The sequence below is a fragment of the Dreissena polymorpha genome, chromosome 6, assembly GCF_020536995.1.
Source record: "Dreissena polymorpha isolate Duluth1 chromosome 6, UMN_Dpol_1.0, whole genome shotgun sequence".
Classification (NCBI taxonomy): Eukaryota; Metazoa; Mollusca; class Bivalvia; order Myida; family Dreissenidae; genus Dreissena; species Dreissena polymorpha.
In genome coordinates this window covers 29,537,217-29,558,773 of record NC_068360.1, presented here as the reverse complement: position 1 = coordinate 29,558,773, position 21,557 = coordinate 29,537,217, and the positions used below count along the sequence as shown (strand labels likewise).

Genomic DNA, 21,557 nt, shown 5'->3' with positions numbered 1-21,557 from the left:
TTCGTTCAAACATCATATGAAATACACTATTGGGTAATAATTAAATCCAACATCGAATGAATAGAACAATTACGAGAACTCAGATATTTAAATTCAAAATTAAATCTAATTGTACTCGTTGTTCACTTTAAATTGGTAATGAGCAGAATGTAAAATCGGTATCGATGGTTGTTTCAAGATTACGTGCATTGATGCCTGTGAAAATACGTGCCAACAATCCGAATATCGCCGATCTCAGTGACCAGTTCAGACCTACAAAACTGGCGGAGATGTTCAGTGAACTGTACGACAACGAATGGACGGACGCTTTTACCGCTGTCAGCAAGGGTCTCACTGAGAGGCAAACTGTAACCTTCTTACTGGACATCGTAATGGTAACTCATCACGATACATTTATGCATTGTTTTTAAAGACAAATGTACAAATATTTAATGTAAAACCAAGATTTTTTAATGAAAACATGTCGAAAAGTATTTGCAGGATTATTAAAATGAATACGAACATTTTTATAATAAGACGTGTCATGACGTGAATTAGAGAAAAAAGTGTCACCACCCTTAGTCATTACCCATTACTTGTACTTAAACGTACTTGGAACATAACTTACAAACGTGATTTCAGAAAGCGTACTCATTTTGCACAAAAGAAATGGACCAGACAAGAATTGTGATGTCAGAGTTGTACCTAACATACGCTCGGAAAGACGCTGTGGTGAAGATGACAGATGAACAATCTAAGGTTGGTTATATATTGTCAAACAGTTAATAGAATACATGTGTTCATACATGTATGAGTAATCGATTAAATGCTCGACATGGCTCGTTATGCATAACTGTACAGACACATGCTTATAATGACAAGTTTATAATGAAATATTATACTTTGTTAAAAACTGTCTTTTTTCTGTGCAGAGCACTGTATCAATACTAATCTAAATGTGTGTACGTTCTTTAAAGGGTTTGTTCAAAGATTGCATTGTTTTGAAGTTAAATGCCTTTACTTTATATAATTAAGTTAACTGAAGAATCCTATTTCATTTTCAAAACAATAAGGAAGATATTAAAACCTAAAAAATATTTTATAAGATGATCCTGTGGCGGTCTTTTAACCTATTTCCCATCCAGAAAATTACAGTGCGTCATTTTACCGTGCGTTGTTTTGGTTTATTTAAGAGATATATTGTTACATTGACATACAGATACTTACGGAAATGAGTATCCAAGTACATGTATTTTGAATTCAAAAACGAATGTCAACTGTAAAAACATCTTTTTGTAGAGATATCAGACTTATCTTCAGTCCATCTGTGGCGTCTCAACACTGCTGGACATGCTGTCCACTGAAGTCGTAGCAAAATACGTCACACAGTGCGTTAAACTGTGTCTGCTTATGTGTCAATATGATCCACCAGTCGTGATAAGTTGTCAAGGCATGAGTTCTTTCCTTATAAACTAAAATGATAAAATGATCTTGGTTTATGCGAAATAATTTTAAAATAGAATACATAGTTTATGCCGAGTTAGGATTTCTTTACCGGCTATGTGCGACGTATACGCACCGAACGTTTTTTTTAGCCGAGCCGGATACACTTTTCTTTCTCTTACCGTGCAATCTATTACTTTTTTATATTCAATGTTCAATAACGTTTAATCTTTCTATTATGTTTTAGTCTGTTACCTAACGCGTATTGTATTTATGCGTTCATAATCTAGGTCTTGTCATCACGAAATTCGTTTAAGATTAAAAAGATACTAAAATGTAAAACCAAACATATACAACCTTAGCCTGCACTATCGAGATTAAAAAAATGCAGTTTTTGGCAAAGTCATTCATTTGATATAGTCAATCAATTCAATATCTAACAAGGACTATATACAATTGACTATAAATAGACTCATAATGCAGTACATTCATTGTTTCTGTAATTTGGATTGATACAGTGATCAATACATACCTACACAGCGTATGGATTAAATACCACTAATTATAAATGGGAGAATATTAATCGATTAATCTCCTATCATTGCATAAGCTCGCCTTACAAAATTATGCTTAGCCACACGGGATAATCCCTCTATTCCGTCACCAACCATACATTCTCTTTATAGTTGTGTAAACAGTGTAAATTAAATATTTGATTACTAGAAATGCATATAAAAATATCTTTGAATATGTTACTTTTATTTTAGTTTTTTAAATGATTGATTTTCTTACAGATGTAATAGAGGAAGCTTGTGTTGATTTAAATAAATCAGACGGTGCAAATGCGCCAAGTGGAATAGTAAGCAATGAAAAACCAATTACGCTGGGATCAACAGGTGCAAAATTTCAAAACAACCTTGATGAACAAGCCACCGAAGAAGAATCTAAGAACAAAGAACAAGCACGCGGAGCTGTGAACATACAAACAGAAAAAGAGCAGCCGCTTTGCGGAGAGACCAATACGGAAGGCAATCAAACAAGTGGGGCAATGAGAGAAATTGAAAATGAATCGGGTGCGCAGCACAATCCGAAACGACTACCATTTGATAGGGACGTGTTTGAAGAATATATCTCAGGTGGCCCGTACTTAGAGTACGTAGTCTGGCCGGTTATGTTTCTGCACCAAGGCGGCCCCATGCTCGGGAAGGGTGTGGCACATGGGACACGGGAAGCAATAGGCAGGTTGGATGACGAACATTTGACATGGAAGACAGCTGAATAAGAGTCACGTATATGTCAAACAGGCTACTGTGTTTATTTAGTTTTACATATTTTAGTTTGTGCTGTTTTATATAAAATTATGATGCGTTTTTTTTTAAGTGGTAGCGATTTTACTTCGAGGTGAGCTATATGTATGATATATAACAATTAAATAAATTATAAATAATTGTTGATGACGAAATTACGCTCAATTAATCCGCCTGTATTTGTTTAATGGAAATATACAAGTTTGTGTTCATGATCACTTTCAATAACGGATAACAACATGCCATATTACACGATAATGTGCCGCACAGTGCGAATGTGGGAAAGGTTAATTAATTATTTTATATTTACGCGTGATGATAACTGATTTTCACCATGCATTTGAATAAACTTAATTTATAACGACGTCACATTCTTTTTTTCGCATATAAATAAAGCAAATGCAAACATTCGCTAAAGTTATCTTAAGTGGCCTTATAAAATAGTCGATTCATTGGTAGATAGATTCAGCTGAAATACACACGTCTTTATGATCCTTAACGTAAAAGCAGACTTTCAAGCAATACATGTAAAACAAAAACAAGAAGAAAACTATTGTTCTTTTAGGCTGATTTTTGGATGAATACCATGACCATTTAGGAGCATTAGAAATAAACTAGAATGTTCAAACATGTCAAGTATTCCAACCTTAGCAATAGTCAGTAGTAATAGTCAATAACACTAGTCAATACTAATAACTGGTCAATGCAATATCCATTTAAATTTGATTTCCAAACAATCGCCACTCAGATGCAATGCAATACAATGTTAAAATATGGATGTTTGATATGGATTGATAGTGAATTAACACAAATAAATAAAAAAAAAGTGTGTCAACAAGTTATTGCTAGCACCGTTGGTGACAGAAACAAATGTACATTTGCCTAGACCTGTCACACATCGCCTAGGTCAAGAATTCAGAGTAAGAATAAGTGATGGGTGTGGATATGAACGGTAGCAAGCATCAATTGTCAAAGTATCCAATGAGCGATCTGTATTTGACGAAACAATAAAAAATGTTGAATGTGTTAAATGTGTCTTGGAGGTAACGTAAGAAGGAGGGCACACAGACCACTCACTACATGTACACATCTCCCGCATCATGATGCCAGAATATTACCTACATGATGTTTATTTGATAAGAGATACCGGTACGTGAATTAGAAATGGAATTGTGCAAATCATTAATTAACATCGAAAATTCAGAACAAATTTCGCTTCTTCTACATTCTTGTAAATAAATTCATGCATGCAATCAATATTTTTGATGTAATAATTCTGTCTGAAGCTTTCATTTAATAATCATAATCTAAAGTAGTATTTCTCGTTAACGTGAAAAAGTACTAACAAGCGCTTGAACATGACCGCACAGGTGTACCGTACATGTGAAACGTAGATAAAGAATGAGATATAAACGTGCATTTCGTACAGATTATGTTTAGTTTGAAAAGTTGTTGGAGCAGAAAACTGACCTGCTCCAAGTCGGCACATTGAAGGCGATCATCCAGACTGGGACGTTATGCGCTTTCTGACAAGATGCTTTTGGGAGATTTGCGGGTTTCTTTTAATGATCATCAGGCGTAAGATATTTAAATACTACTTTCGTTTTTGCATCATTAAATCAACTAAATTTGTTTTTGTTAATATCGTTCTTCTAGTAACATGGAACAGTTACGTATTTATAAAATACATAATATACACTATCACTCGAACACAATATAAACGGAATGTTAGCTTTAACGCACGATACCATTTCCTGCACTTGCTTTGAAAATGGCGAATAATATAAATACAACGGCAAGGATAAGTATCGTTGTTCACCGACATATTTATATCAGCGCGTACATTCATACAAAACGTTATTATTTAAAAGCTATTTATCTGTAAATCGTATCGGTTTGATAGTTTGTAAAATTAAGGTGCATTTGGTAAATCAATGTTTAAAATCAATTGACTCTATATTTAGCTTAACTTAGTTTAAAGGTAATTATAACCATCAGAATTTCTTCTTGTTTCGATTTGGAAATGGTGTGTTAGGATTTAAAAAAAAATCATTGATACAAACGTTCTCTCCACTACTGAGCACATAACGGTCAAAATTGGAGGAGATTACACTGAGACCGAAAGTAAGTGTAAATAAAAGTAAGTGCATTAAAAAGTATTTAATATTTCAAGGTCAATCAATCATTTCTTATTACCTGTAATGTAAGTTCGAGTTTTTTTAATAATAGCATTAACATATTGATGAGCTCGTTCGAGGACATTGTACAGGCAAATATAATCTTTCTTTTTCAAAGTTGTGAATATGCACATTATCAAAGTTATGTCATGTTTATCTGTTTAATGCATGTATTGTTTAATAAAATTTGATATAAAATTTAATCCCACTTTCGATTTAGGTTGACATTCGACGGCCATTGATTATATAGTTTTTATAAGCGTGAACACGTTAATATGAAATCTACGGGATCCCGTACGTAACTGTATACTTAATTTGCATAGTAGGTATTTGAATTTAAACCGTGTCCTCTAAGAAGATGTAAAGATGTTACACAGCCATAACAACAGTCTGTCAAAGTTTCCTTTACGGAGAACCTTGAATTAAAAAATATAATTCACTGTAATGATAACGAAATGTCACAATTGTACGACTGGCTAAACATTGTTTCCAGAATAATACTATCAATTTCCACAATGCACCGTTAGATAGATAATGGATATTAACCTGATGATCAAGACTGAACAATGTTCAAGTTAAGGCGTACAAAAAATGAAACGTTTAAGCTACTTCTCTTGTCATTTCATGTTTGTATTATACTTAAACATAAATTAAAACGATAATGTGATGCTTTCAGTGAATGATTGTTTTGAAAAATCATGAAATAAAATACGATTATGCACCAAAAGCAACACATATCCTCTATAATTATAATATTTTGAGCTTTCTTACTGCATATGCTTAACTGATCAAGCGCATTACGTTGTTGGCGAAATGACGTCGTCAACTTCAAATGACGTTGCGTCAATAAACAACTTGACAACCCTGAGGCTGATTTATCAGCACTTTTTTGTACAACTTGTGGTATGAATTTTCAATAAAACATGTGATAAAAAATATCTTAAATACTCTAGCAATAATTTACATAATTTAAATAAACATAATTTAAAATATTGACTTCAAGATTCATAAGATATTATAAGATCACCATGATAAGATCACGTTGAACACTGCGATTTTAAACGTGGCGCCAATCACGATAGGCGAATAAAGCATAGTGTTAACAAAACAGTGGTATTATAAATATCATTAAAACAGACCAGAATCTTTACATCATAGAAACAGGCAGTTCAAAATGTAAATATGTTTATATATCCACACAAGACCCAGCAAACCTCTTATTCTCAATATTTTACACGTATGACTTTATTGACTAATTCCTTTTTTTTACCTCCCTTTGACAAACATCAGGCCATGATAATCTTCAAATGTGAAAAGGATACATAGCAAAAAGAGGGTCTTATTTTTTTAAATGTCATGAAATTAGTTTGCTAGTGAAAAAAGTAATACTTGGAATCGTGTTAAATAATTGTCATAAAAAGGAAAAAGATAAAACAAAAATTGTTGCTTGTCCCGGGGATTGAACACAGGGCATCTATACGCAAAAAACTAGCGCATTTCAAGTTCGTTTACCTCCTTGCACTGTGCTAGAACAAATTTCAAAAACTACCCAAGATCTGACACTTCATATTATTCCATTCCATTTGTATTTAAACTTGTCCAGGAAAATTGGTTCACACGATAATAGTAGTTGTTTGAAAATCGACCAGGTAGTTTTGTTTTACAGACGTGCATAGATGCTGTTCGAAAATTGCTCGTTCATTATAAAAAAATCTTAACGCAAATATTTGAAGAACTTGTAATTAAAATCGCAAAAATGCCGAATGCGATCGACAGTGGTTGACACTTATTTAAAGGGGCTTTTTCACGTTTGGGTAAATTAACAAAATTGAAAAAAGTTATTTCAGATTCGCAAACTTTCGTTTTAGTTATGATATTTGTGAGGAAACAGTAATACTAAACATTTACCATGCTCTAAAATAGCCATTATATGCATCTTTTGATGATTTAAAAACCCAAAAATTATAAAGCGTTGCAACGCGAAACGAATGAATAATTTGGAGAGTTCTGTTGTTGTCATTATATTTTGGAAAACTACGAGGATTGCTTATATAACGTATACAATACGTCTACTGATGTATCCGGAAGGATGGTCGAGTGGTCTAAGTGGAAGAATTTACTCCAGGACTTCAGGGGTCAGTGGTTCGAGTCTTGCGGAGGGTTACCTTTTTTTTATTTATTTTTTTATTCTTGATTTTCTACTGAGCTTTTAAGATCCAATGTGTTCATTTATCAATATAAAGCTTTTAATGACAAACTTCAAAACATGCCAAAATCTGTGAAAAGGCCCCTTTAACCACAACTGAATGATATATGGAAATGAAGCTACCGTTTTCTGTTTCGATTTGATAATAGAAATGAATTCAAATCAGTGGATACAACCACAAACAGTCGTACACTTATATTTTTTAATTGCAGCATTCGGGACCCGACTGAAAGCAATGGCCTTAATAGCACCATTTGTTTTAGGATATGGGATTCAAACGTAAGTGTTTAATAAACTGCCAAGTTTGCATGTTAACCTTTTCGTTCTTCTAACACGTTTTCGCCCTTGCTAAGTTAAAAAATCAAGGACCATTTGTATTATCTCAATTATTATATTGAATGAGCAAGACACTGTACTAAATATGGACCAGTACTGTCCTGCGCATTTTATAAATAACAAAACAATATAAGACAATGCCTGTAAATTTCTCAGATTGAATCGAAACAATGATGATTTCCGTTGATGATCTTACAGAGCTATTAGATACTTCCGTCCGAGTAGGCCTGCTGACGATAAAGAAAGTGAAAATTGTTCTGATAACCATATATCGGATACAAAACGTCAAATAGATGGTTTAAATAGGGACATACTAGAAAAAGATGCACAAATCGCAGGCTTAAGAAGAGATTTAGAAAATGAAAGACAGACCAGTACACACAATGCCAGGCGTTATGAGCAACAAGTCTTCAAATTACAAGAAGATTTCTCACGCGTTGAAGCCGAAAAACAGGATGCACTGACAAGGTACGTGATATTTTATGATATCTTCATTGCACATTGTATAATAGACACACGAATATTTTTTAAAGACGTTACCTGTACTTAAGGTGCTAACGGATAATTTCATAATCTTACTTTATTTCTGGATGGCGAGATGATTTCGTTTTTCAGAAACCATGTTTATTTGTTTATAGTGTACATTTTAATCACGATTGATGTTATTGTTCAAAAGCGAAAATTGTCAAAACTATCGTCTCGAAATTCTCTCGAATTCCCGTTGATGTTCAGTTAACAATAACATGTCATTTGTATACTAGAAAATGTAAAGTGTTTTTGTAATTTTAAGATTAAGCGCCCTGATGTCCGTGAAACTGCGTGACAACAATCCGAACATCGCTGATCTCAGTGACCAGTTCAGACCTACAAAACTGGCGGAGATGTTCAGTGAACTGTACGACAACGAATGGACGGACGCGTTTACCGCTGTCAGCAAGGATCTCAGTGAGAGGCAAACTATAACGTTCTTACTGGACATCATAATGGTAAATCATCACGATACATTTCTAAATTGTTTTTCATGGCATATGTACAAAACATTCAATGTAAAAACCAAACCTGTTCAATATAAAGATGTAGGAAACTATCTACAGGATTAATATATTCAAATACGCACTTGCGTATATTTAGATCAGTAAAGATTGTCACTACCATTTACTAATGCTACATAAATATTACAATATAAGGTGCATTGATATCTGCCTGATATAACGTTGCCTGATATATTTTTTATATCATGGTCAACAGGAAATTCTTATATCAGTCATGTTTGGAGTTACGTGGGATTTGCAATAGTCAATAATTTCTATTAACATGAATAAGGTTCACCCAAACAAACAATTTGATACCAAGAACGTAATATTTTATTCTACTTTAAAGTCATAAATCACAAAAACGTTTATTTTTTTTAAATCACCAAAGCCCGCACTTCAGAACTTAAATGACGTCATCAATGGGACAATAAATCTTAAATATCGATATAGTCATTGCAATCGCTGTATGCTTATCCTCAACTATTTAAGCAAACGATTTATGTCAATATTGACATCATCATCAAAATGTCAATTTCAATTCACATCTCCAAAATGGCGTCTCCAAACTATTCGGTGAAGTGTGTTCTTCGATTAAATTTGTCGCTGTAGTCCATTCCTGATCTCCAATTCAAGACTTTTATAATTAAAGCGGAAGCACTCTTCCAATTCGTAGTGCAAACAACTTTTTTCTCTATACAATGTTTAAAATAAGCGATTATTCGTGTCGTCTTTTCGAACGCCGTTTCTACATGTATGTCAACGTGTAAAAGCCGGATCAGCAAAATCAGCTGGGATCCGTACATTTTAAATATAAAAAATGGATTGTTTTGCAGATTTTTAGAAAAATGTGGTACGATAAACAGTAAAAAGGTTACTGTCCCATCGTTTTGTAATATATCAGGCTCGGCACGAATAAAATAACGGCTCGGCAAGCCTCGCCATTATATTATTCTAAGCTACGCCTGATATATAACAAAACGATGGGACAGTAACATGTTATTCTCTATATATCTGTTTACGTTCATAATTTTAGGGGGCATACGCATATTGCACCAAAGAAATGGACATGTCGTGGAGAGTCGTGTCAGAGTGGTACCTGGATCCTGTAAATATTTTCAATATCGAGATATATTATATTTAATTTTAATTAGTTAACCATTATATTATTCTAAGAGTTTCAATTATATACAGCAGAAAAGAGGTCCTATTTTACCGCATGTATATTATATCTGAGTACGGTTTTTTTAAAGATTGTTAACTATTTATCTATGTATCGATAAAACCCACATCCTTAGCACCATAGAAACAAATTTACTGTTTTCAGAAATTTTGTATTTATTTTTGTTGTACATACATAATAAACTGACTTTTAACGTCAACTGTATAAACAACACACTTCAGCCGCAACTTTAAATTGTCGTAAGAACTTTGTTAAAAGCCATCCTTGCGCTTTTAATTTTGAAGATACATTTTGTGTTAAGTTCATGGAATGAATTTTAACACAACTACTGACTTGTTTATTTCAGTCTTTGCCAAATGAACAACAGATGCGGAAGCTTCTGAAAGACGCTCGGAAAGTTGCTGTTGTGAAGATGACCGATCAAATATCAAAGGTTGGTTATATATTAGCAGACTAGTTTTGCCTTTTACAACCGTATTGAGGCTTCTTCTTCTGTAACTGCATGACGATGATCTAAAAGTTAAACTATATGTCTCTAAAGCTTCATCAAAAAGACGAGCTGTTCCTAATATTTGTTTTATTTTCATTCCTTCATGCCTAACAAAGTTACGGCTATGCTGCTCGGGTCTGTATATAACCATTGAGTAGTTAAATTGTAATAAAATTTAAATGTATCAACGTTGATTGCTGTTTTAATTGATCATGATGCTTTGATGATGATTATTATTTACAGTTTGATATTTGCTTGCTTTGCTTTCTTATGCTTTGCAAGACCGTTTCAATGCGGTGACTGTTATTGTGTTCGTTTTTGTGTGTTTGTTGTGTACGTGTGTGTCTTGTCTACTAGATGTTGAGTGCCTTTGTGTTTGGGCATTGGGTCCTCGACACAAATTAAGGACCGCATTGTATAATAATATGTCTCCCCTGCTGATGCAGCTTAAGGTTCAATTTGTGTATTTTTGAAGGATGCATACATGAACACAGAGTCATTTTTCAAACGTTCTACATGTTATGTTTTATTTAATATAACAGGCAGATACATAAAGTGAACAGTTGATAATAGTTTGTACACATTAGTAAATAATGTTATATGTTTGTACATAGAACGACATGAATACTGGTAAATGAATAATTTCTCCTAATTTATTATTATCCCAATTTATGTTCTTCCTTAAAAGCGTCTGTTGAAATACTTTTTGAGAATTCTACAAAAATGTCTGGCCTTAAATTCATTTACCTGTTATAATTTAGGACAATAAAAAATCAAGTGAAAAATAAACCCACATTTTTATTCCATAAAAGATTGTATTAATGTTTATTCAAAAGACTATCGCCTTATTCGATCTGCCATCCCGAAAGATATATTTCTTTATTATCCTGTATATATTTTTGGTTATTGAAGTGATGACAAACATTTTCCGAAAAATGGCAGAAACATTTCAAACGAATCGTTCATTTCGCGGATGAAGTGTTTTATAATTTAAGCAAATACAATTTAAAATGATGATTTCTGTTAACTAATCAGATGCTCTCAGCTTTTTTTAAAATGCCTTTTTCTCAAAAAAAGCTCAAAATATCAATTTTAAATGTCGTTATAGTTTGAGGTGATTGCGCACATAGTCCCATACAAATCATGAATCCTATGACGCTTTATACAGACCGGGTGTAGTTTGCAAATGGAAGTATTAAAATATTACGGATTGTCTGTCCCATGTTATTCTTGTTTTAGGACCGTCTGACAAACATATATCATTATTATTTGATTAAAAACCGTGCATATGTTACTAGATGAGACTGGTCAATTGATTAAGAAGCCATGTGTTTGAAAACCAAATCGTACCATACGTGCAACACATGAATCACAAAGATCTTTGCTCTGCCATCAAAATCATCTGATCAAAATACTTTTAACATTTTCGACAACTGCCACATGGGGGTTAATACACGACCTGCAACTGTAGCCTACGGTAACCTGAACGCTGCTTTAAATGTCAAATATGACGAAATGTGCTGACAATCGAAGAATCATGAAAAATATTCGTTTGCGATTGAGTGTACATTCATTCTGCAAGATTGTCCCTCTTGTGTACATGGTTAGTTTGTAAATCTTTGAAAGAATATTTAAAGACAAGTAAAAAATGTGTAAATATCTATTAACGACAATCGACTCGCATTTGTATTTTCAGATAGAGAGTGGGAAGAAAAGGCTTATATAAATACACAGGGACTCACGTAAATGAGTATTCAAACACAGATACTTTAAATTCAATTACGAACGTCATAAATGGAATTTCTATTTTTAGAAATACCAGACTCGTATTCAGTCCATCTGTAGCGTCCCGACGCTGCTTGAAATGCTGTCCACTAAAGCCGTAGGAAGTTACGTCATGCAAAGCTTGAGACTGTGTCTGCTCATGTGTGCAAACGATCCACCTGTCGTCATTAAGTGTCAAGGTAGGATGTCTTTGTTTATGAATGTATATTACTTGTAATGACCTTACAGAGAATACATAGTAGGTGCTTAGTAAGCGAAAGCTTATCGGATGTGTGTTTATACAATAAACATAGGGCAAGCTCAATAAATTTGTTTTGTTGGCCAAAGCGGATACACTTCCCTCCCCCTGATCTTCTATTCTATGTGTCATGTTTTCTACAAAATCTTAATTAAAGTTAGGTATGTCATGTTTAAAGAGTCTAAAACATAACTCGTCGTGCATTTATGCGGACATCATATTTGTCTTGTCATAACGAAATTCGTTTTAAATTAAAACATTACTCAAATGATAAAAACCTTGTGTTATACCTGATATAAAACTGCAGTATCGACTTTTAGGAAAATGCAAGTCAGAGGGGGTAATCATGTAATAGTCAAGATGGCGACGTCCATGCCGAGACAGTTATTTTTCGCCGTTTTATACCCTTTAGTACGTTTGTATACTTTTTTAATAACGCTCACTTTACAGCAATATCAGTAACAGGTGATTATTTCGTATTAAAATTCGGTTTATGTCTCGACTTTACTCCCGAATTTTCTTAGAGCTGCTGTAATTAGGTCATCCCGCTTAGAAATTTCGCAGCCAGATACAGAGCGAATATTAATACTATATAAACGCTAGTAACGTTCGTGCTAATATGGTTTGAAATGCGCGACATTTTAACAATTATTTGAAGTAATTGAGGGTATACAACGGCGAAAAATGCCTGTCTCGGCATGAACGTCACCATATTTACTTTCACGTGATTAACCTCTTCGCAAGTGCGTCACGTCAACGTCATTTAGTTGAATTTGTGAGTTCAGACAATATCTTACAATAACTAGATGTTATTGAACCATTAATGCACTCAGAATAGAATGAATAAAGCTTTTCTGATAATTTTGATTGATTCAGTGATTTATAGTAGGATAATATGTGCACGGAATATATGCCGTGTTTTGTTCCTGTGATAAGATTAATCGATACTCGGTAATCACATATCCACGCTTAAGATCGTCCTGTGATCACTTTCTAAGCCCGACCTGATAATCTTTTAATTCCGCGACCAATCAGAGATGCATTTATTTTTGTGTGTATACTTATGTGATAAATATAAATGCATTTATAAAATCTTTGATGATGTCACTTTTGATATATTTACTACAGATGTGATAGAAGAAGCATGTGGTGATTTAAAACAATCAAACGGCGCAAATAAACCCGGGAAAGCAGTCAGCAATGAAAAACTCATCAATGCAGAGATCGAGGAAAAAGAGAAAAAAACACATACTGAGGGCCAAGACGTGGTTGATACGGGATTAACAGGTTCAGAATTTCAAAACAACCTCGATGAACAAGCCACCGAAGAAGAATCTAAGAACGAAGAACAAGCACGAGGAGCTTTGAACATACACACAGCAAACGAGCAGCCGCTTTGCGGAGAGACAAATACGGAAGGCAGTCAAACAAGTGGGGCAATGAGAGAAATTGAAAATGAATCGGGCACGAAGAACATTCCCAAACGGCAACCATTTGATAGGGAAAAGTTTAAAGAATACACCTCACGCGGTCCGTACTTGGAGTACGTCGTCTGGCCAGTGATGTACCTGCACCAGGGCGGCCCCATGCTGGGGAAGGGTGTGGCACAGGGGACGTCGGAGGCAGTGTGCCGGTGGGAGGAAGAACAATGGTCATGGAAGGTTGCTGAATAAGACTTACGATTATTTTGTTAATTTATTTTTGTATAATTAGTTTAGTTTTTGCTGTGTGTTTTTAATCAGATGTTTTCAAGAATCAATTAAATAAAGTATATATAATATAGATGATTGAATGACACTCAATTAATACGCCTGTAATTCTTTAATTATATATGTACATGTTTGTGTTAATGACCACTTTACATAACGGATAACAGCATGTCACATGATACGGTTATGTGCGGAACAATTTGTGTGTGTATGTAAGAAAGATAAATAATGTATGTAAGTACCCTCGTTATGATAAATGTTTAGCATAATGCGTTTTAAGAAACTTAATTTGAAACATTGACAGATTCTGAATGTTCGCATACAAATTTGAACATTCGCTAAAGTCATCGCAGGCGGCTTGATAAAATAGAGTCAATTAATTGGTTCATGTTAAAAAGAAACAAGTAGAAAACTATGTAACTGTCATGCGAAAACCTGAATCAATACCAGGACATTTTTAAAGTATTAAAAAAAACCTGCATACACATATGAAATCTGTCTTTTCAGCTGTTTTTTCAACCCAGCATAAATCTTAAATAACTGCCATTAACTTTCGGTGTCAGCGTCAATTTTTAATGTAGAAGCACTCCCTTAATGAGAATGATACATACGAGTGACAACAAACTAATGCCTTACACCTTATGATTTTGTATAAAAGCAAGTGGGAGAAGACTATTTTACATGGTTGTCGATCATTGCAACATTTTGTATTCAAAAATATCAAAATGACATGATACTACAATTCATGAACACTATTAAAATGTCTCAGTATATGACATTTGAGTACACGATAATTTGCTGATTTTTTGTACATTTTCATCCCATTTTCATCCCATAACTAAATAACTTCATTCATATAAAGTATAACATAACAAAACAAAGGATTGCTGTGTCGAAATTAAAAACAGCTTGATAAGCAGAAAGCCGCCTTGTCAAATCAGTGCAATATGCCAACAAAATCAGGCTATACAACATATATGTGTCACACTTTGAACAATGTCATGTGTAAAAGTTCTTTCAAAACACAGCAACCCGGTTGTAATAATAATAGCATTGTAACGATACAAGATGGTACTTTAAGAAGGCTTATATTGAAATAACTTAAAGGCTCAGTTAAAGGTCTTCTTATTTTAATTGATATGTAGGCCAAAAGACCTGCTATTTAATTTATACCTATCTTTAAATTTGATAATCGATCACTGGCTTTAGGTCTTGTACTGGCAATACCACTCCTTGCACAGGTCATGGCAGCTGGAGATGTTGCAATGCAGCAAAATATCGACTGACTACTGAGACTGCTATGCCTCGTGACTTCAAATGCATAAATCTTTCAAATAATTTTCGCAACTGCAACCGTGTGGTACAATTTTTAGATAATCAGTTAGTTATTAAGGCGGTAAATCCCCGTTTTGATATTACACTTCTGAGTGTACTGTTACCAAGTAGGTACTTATACTAGTACTTATGTTACGAAAATGATGATACAGTTAACATTCATATGTGTACATTTTCGCATTGCTCGTTCATGCCGATGCAGAAAACTTCGATGCATAATGTATTCATGAATAATTAAATCAAAGCCATGTTTTAAATATTTTATGTAAACATGTTCTAAAGCTAAAACTTATAGGAAGTTTGATAGTCGCTATAAGCAGATTTGGTTAATAATAAAATATACTGCAATTGGTTACAATCGGTTGGTCTCTATTTACCCCTAATGAGTGACATGTCGAAAAGAAAAGTAAGCAACTGAATACCTTCCTGTTTCGATTTGGAAAAAGTGTTTTAACATTTTAAAGGTTAAATTATAAGTTTATGATGGGCTCATACCGTCCAATATCTACTGATGAACATAATACGGTCGAAATTGGCGACGATCTCATAAGGACAGAAAGTAAGAGAACATATACTCATTCGTATATAAAATAATTTATATTGCAAGGTCACTAAATCAGTGTTATGACATTTAAGATTAATGAGACCTACTTTTTATGTGCACGCGTTCATAATTTAGTCGAACGCAAACATCATTCTAGAAAATAGTGTGTTTTAATAAATTGTGTAATGGTGTAAATTATTCATTTACATATTATTTCATTGTATGTAATGCATAATTTACTTTCGATTTTAACATTATTAACATGTTATGGGTATTTCCCTTTCTTATAAATAGATGTAAATGTGTACGATCGAAATAAATTAAATCTAACGCACTTTATAAGTTATTATTGATTTACGTTTATTATGCCTACCCAATAGTACCCTACTGGCCGTAATATACATATTGCAGTACCGTTAATTGTGTTTAACAAGTTTTCATGCACCATTCTCCCTGCTGTTATATGTTTATTTTTAAATTTCATATATGTATCATACAACTTTATATAACTTTTTATACCCATTTATATACAAGAATGAAATTTATCATCCCCATTTTGATACTGAAACTTTCAAATCTATATGCATTTATATACAAGCAAATTTCTAATTTAAATACCCATATCTATACTTAGATGCTCAAAACCATACCCATATCCATAATTTTAGTCGAAAAACACCCCCCATATTTTCGGCACAACCCTATATACCCGTATATAGGAAGTTACCCCCCCCCCCCCCCCCCCCCGGGACCATTCTCCAAACGTTTAAATATTTGTTTATATTTACTTGTGTGACGAACACAAATCTATATCAACAATTTAATTTGTATGTGATCATGTTAAATATGCAATGTCTATCTGACATTACCCGCAGTGCTCAAGGTTGATATACTCTTGCCATTTTCCATCCGCAGTCGTCAAGTGTCGTCGTACACATTTCAATTGAAAAAATCTAAAAACTTTCTTGAAACCGCTTCGACTTTAACTAAATTATACAGGCAACTTAAAGTATAAACAGCGAACAAAATTTCAAAAAGCTTCTTGTCTGAAACCCCTGTACGGATATAGAAGATATTTCGAATTGAAGTCCCTTGAGTGTACGTGGAATGCTTAAAAAAAGACCAAAAACCTGATATGCATGGTGTGATTTGAAATTAATGTCACTCAAATTTGCATTGTGTCATCCTCTACCAATATCTTATTATTATATGTATTAAATAAAATATAACAATTGTGCCAGGGTTGAAAAGTTTAAGTTTTTTATTACATTTTTTCCAAATCTGTTTGTCCAAATACTATTGTACATAATAAGATTTCAAAGGAATATCATACTGTTGTTCCTTGATCGATCCTCTACCTTATTGTACAAATAGTTTGTATTCTTAAACAAGGCAGTAAAGCGTGATTGCAGATTTCCTTAACCGGCTATTTTGAACGCCTAATACATCCTCCTGTCTGACATAATAGGCTGTTAAGCGAGATTTCAATGTCCTTCTAGTAAATAATGACAATAGTGCTGACATTTTCGAACACATGACATCTTCGATCAGTTTTAATCAATTGACGCCTAAGAGATATAAACACTTCAGCGCAAATTTTAGTTGTTTTATCTACAAGTCAACCTAAAATTTTACCCAATGCTTACACACTTTAATAGTTTTCATTATTCGTGTTTTTTCCGAACTTTTTTTATTTTTTTTTTTATTATTGTGGTATTAGTCTTTGCCGAAATTCATATCTTTCGGATTTTCCTTTCTAAAATGTCGGGACAATCGAACTGTGATATGAATTGTCAAAACTAAGTTGTTTTCTTATAGACAAAATGTTATATTATTCGCGTGTGTCGCCAGTTTCAACAAATGCTATACCAACTACAAAGATAACTCGATGTACATGCACTCTTTTACTAGAGATACACCAGTAAGTAATGTTAAAACAGAACAACATGTATGAATTGTATGAACGGCTCGTATTGACATCCTGTAAAAAAGAGTCACTCGAAGCAAAACATACGTGCATTACATCGATGTATAGTAACAACTCTACAATTTGTGAAATCGGTCACAATTAACAATAAAAAACTTTCACAGTAAATTTAACATTTCAGCACTTTGGACAAAACTGAAAAGAATGACACTTTGCATATGTATTTCTTGTCGAGTGTGGTGGGTCGAAGGGTAAGATTTACACTTATCTTTGTTTGTTTTTACTTGTTTCTCAGAAAATGTTGACACAATTATCTACGAAACAATGAAAAAATGAATTGCGTTTCCATTTGTTTATGCAGTCATTAAATACATAAATTGTGACGTTACTGCTTTTGTCTTACTTGTATATTGGGATCTGCTTACAAGACATGAACCAATTTGGAATACATGTACGTGCATTAAAATGCGTCTAAAGCTAAACCATTTATCGCACCAAATCACACATTTAAGTCGAGAATCGACACACGGTTGATACATATGGTTCATTTAACATACTCGATTTAACAAATAATGCACGGTCGTTTGTGAAAACAAAAAAGAATACTATTAAGAAAGCATAAGCGAATCTCCAGTATTAAACTTATGTGATTTTGTGTTGGTAATAGAATAAACAATAACAAAATATTAAAATTAAACGCTCAGCGGAAGGCCAGCTTAATTAATATCATGCCTTTTTAAGGTTAGAGGAAGAAATTTCTGATTTGCGGAAACATAATGATGATCTTGAAAGGGAAATGCTAGATAAGAACGAAACAATTGAGGACTTGACGAGGCGTTTGGAAATTGAAATTCAAGCAAGGAAAGATGATGCCTGGCAATATACGCAAAATACCTCCAAATTAATGGACGACCTAATACGAGTTGAAACCGAAAAACAGGATGCTCTTTCAAGGTATATCCAAACAATTACAAAAATACGTTGCCTGTAATAAAGTAGACCGTTCTAGCACTTATTATTGTATAGTCTATACCGGTTGGCGCAGTGGTTGGATCACGTTCTTCTCACATAGGCGACTGGGGTCAATCCCCGTTCCCTGAAGCATGTGAGTTTGGTTGGTGGTCACCATACCGGACAGGCAGAATTTCCTCCGGGTACGTCGGCTTCAGCCCCGCAACACACAACCACACCATAATTGAAAAATGTATTTAAGTAAACACTAAATGCAGCTTTACTACAAAATTCGTCCCAATTTGAATCACAAAATTTTCATATTCTTGCATCCTTTCTGAAGTGCGTGCTATTCTCATTTTTTCGTTTATACAATATATGAAATATACTATTCGGCAATTATTAAATCCACAGTCGAATGAATAGAACAATTACGAGAACTTCGTACATTTCAATTCAAAATTGAATCTTATTGTACTCGTTGTTCACTTTAAATTGGTAATGTGCAAAATGTAAAATCGGTTTCGATGGTTTGTTTTAAGATTAAGCGCATTGATGTCTGTGAAACTGCGTGACAACAATCCGAACATCGCCGATCTCAGTGACCAGTTCAGGCCTACAAAACTGGCGGAGATGTTCAGTGAATTGTATGACAACGAGTGGACAGACGCTTTCACTGTCATAAACACAGGTCTCTCCGAAAGGCAAACAATAACGTTCTTGCTGGATATTATAATGGTAAACCATCTAAATAAATTGGTTGCGACCACAAATAAACACATTCGTGCTAAACAATTTATTTAGAAACAAAATCTGGATGTGGAAACGATTATATGAATTGTTTGCGAGATTTCAATGCATGCTTAAATTAAAATTTTAAAAATTGTCATTAAGAATAATCACCGATAATACCAATTGCTGCACCAATATGATTATGTATTTTACGGGGCAACAAATTACATTTAATATTACAGGGAGCTTACGCATTCTGTATCAGAGAGTTGGACGGGACTTGGAGCATTGTGTCACAGTACTACCTGGATCCTGTAAATAGTTGCATGTTTTTATTTTGAAGCTTTTGTGTTTTATATCATCATATTGTTATCCTCGTTTCGGTGGTTTTATTAAGTGGAGCAGAAATAACTTCTATGATTTATTATTTGCAGTAATTTTGTTCATTTCTAAGTACGATCGCGTGTTAGTTTTTAACTGCTCCTGAACGTTTTTTTCAGTATGCAATTCAGGCGTAACTGTAAATTGTTCTTACGATAATGATCTTTGATAAAATAGCTCTCTACACTCTAAATATTTACATTTTAGATACATGCACATGTATATGAAAATCATGGAATGAATTGTTATTGTAATACTTACTTATTAACTGTTTTTATTTTAGTCTCTACCGAACGAACAAGAGATACAGAAGCTACTAAAAGACTCGCGAAAAGTCGCTGTTGTGAAAATGACGGATCGAATATCGCAGGTTGTTTTAATATGGCATATAAATTTTGAACGATGCATGGGCGATTAATCGGTTCAGTCTTTTAAGTAACATATATACGGTTAAACTCACCTGAAAATACTTGTACTAAGCGGTTTGTTCTGCATTTTTAAAAATAATGAATTAAAATAATAATTTATTTTATTTTTTAAGAAGTAAAATATCGAGACCTGCAAATACTTATTTTCTCGTGTTATTGCCCCCATTTATGCCTGTCTCTAAGGCAATAGCCGTTCATTATTTCCAAATTAATTTTAGCAGACAAGAAATCTGCAATTCATTAATAAATGCCTTCAAGAAATTACACTTGTGTTTACAGAGATATCGGGCTCATATTCAGTCCATCTGTGCCGTCCCAAGGCTGCTTGACATGCTTTCCTCTGAAGCCTTCGGACAATACGTCACGCATTGCGTTAATATTTGTCTGCTTATGTGTGCAAACGATCCACCTGTCGTCATTACGTATCAAGGTAAGAGTTCATATCGTCAGATCCACTAATTCATGTAAAATAAAAAAATGAAATGCTCTTACTTTTGAGCGACTGCCATGGTAAAGATCTCTTTCGTAAATCGTGTTTTGTAACGTAATTGCGATAATAATTAACTAATAGTATATTTATACATATGTTTATTATATGAATTTGAATTTCTTACAGATACGAATATCGATATTTTTGGTGGATAGTTATGTCATGGTAAAGATGGTTTTTGTAAATCTAATATTGTTTGTTTAGTAAATATGGTAACTCAAATCAATGTGTACAAAAATTTTACGATGGGTATTTGAACTTTTAAGCAGATGCCGTTGAAAGTATCAATTCGACACAAAGCGTAGAAATATCAGTAAACAAAGATAAAGCAATCAACGTAGATATCACTAACAAAGACGCGAAACAGATAGGACGAAAGCAAACAATGGAAGGCAACGAAATCGGTGAAGATGAAATGACAGGTAAAGAATTTCAAAACAATCTTGACGAATCATATAACGAAGAACAATCACACTGTGTTGAGAACATGAACCCAGAGAACACGCTGGATCCTCGCGGCGAGCCTTATAGGGACGGCCTTGACACAATTGAGGAATTAAGAGAAATTGGGAGATTTTCGGTTGTGCATGAACACTTCCAACGACGATCATTTGATAGGAATGTGTTTAAAGAGTACACGAGACGAGGTGCGTTCATAGATTTTGTCGTATGGCCGGTGATGTACCTGCACCAGGGAGGTCCCATGCTGGGAAAGGGTGTGGCGCAGGGGACACGGAAGGCAGTGTACAGTGGGCAGAAACAATGGACATGGAAGGAAACGGAATGAGACTTACGAATGCGTATTGCACAACATGCATTAACTTTCGTCCTTTCCAATATTCAGAAATAAATATTATCCATTCAGGTTGTGTTGGTGACTTGGTG

At 33.9% G+C, this 21,557-nt stretch overlaps 2 protein-coding genes across 13 annotated transcripts in view; both read left to right on the top strand.

Moving 5' to 3' along the window:
* Positions 1-14,123, top strand: part of LOC127836417 (uncharacterized) — a 32,960-nt gene extending 18,837 nt beyond the window's left edge. For 5 of the 8 annotated variants that reach the window (XM_052363045.1, XM_052363046.1, XM_052363043.1 and 2 more), the window contains exons 6-8: positions 622-738; positions 1,279-1,429; positions 2,217-3,094. In XM_052363045.1, coding sequence (XP_052219005.1) covers positions 622-738; positions 1,279-1,429; positions 2,217-2,704 — 756 coding nt within the window. In that variant the 3' untranslated portion in view covers positions 2,705-3,094. Of the gene's footprint in view, positions 1-621; positions 739-1,278; positions 1,430-2,216; positions 3,095-4,113; positions 4,308-7,324; positions 7,392-7,646; positions 7,917-8,238; positions 8,435-9,515; positions 9,588-10,008; positions 10,096-11,965; positions 12,117-13,303 lie in introns of those variants that run through there. The other 3 variants (XM_052363042.1, XM_052363040.1, XM_052363048.1) reach the window with 3 other exon arrangements.
* Positions 4,344-21,536, top strand: LOC127836419 (uncharacterized). Of its 5 annotated transcripts, none has more exons than XM_052363052.1 (8): positions 4,344-4,853; positions 17,872-17,941; positions 18,432-18,644; positions 19,184-19,379; positions 19,616-19,687; positions 20,038-20,124; positions 20,462-20,612; positions 20,939-21,536. In XM_052363052.1, the coding sequence occupies exons 2-8, from the start codon at positions 17,895-17,897 to the stop codon at positions 21,457-21,459; spliced, it is 1,287 nt and encodes a 428-aa protein (XP_052219012.1). In that variant the 5' UTR covers positions 4,344-4,853; positions 17,872-17,894; the 3' UTR covers positions 21,460-21,536. The 5 variants fall into 5 exon arrangements, with proteins under 5 accessions (XP_052219012.1, XP_052219013.1, XP_052219010.1 ...); XM_052363053.1 differs by having other exon boundaries at positions 4,344-4,869; XM_052363050.1 differs by lacking the exon at positions 4,344-4,853 and adding an exon at positions 14,278-15,778.
* The last annotated feature ends 21 nt before the right edge of the window (positions 21,537-21,557 follow it).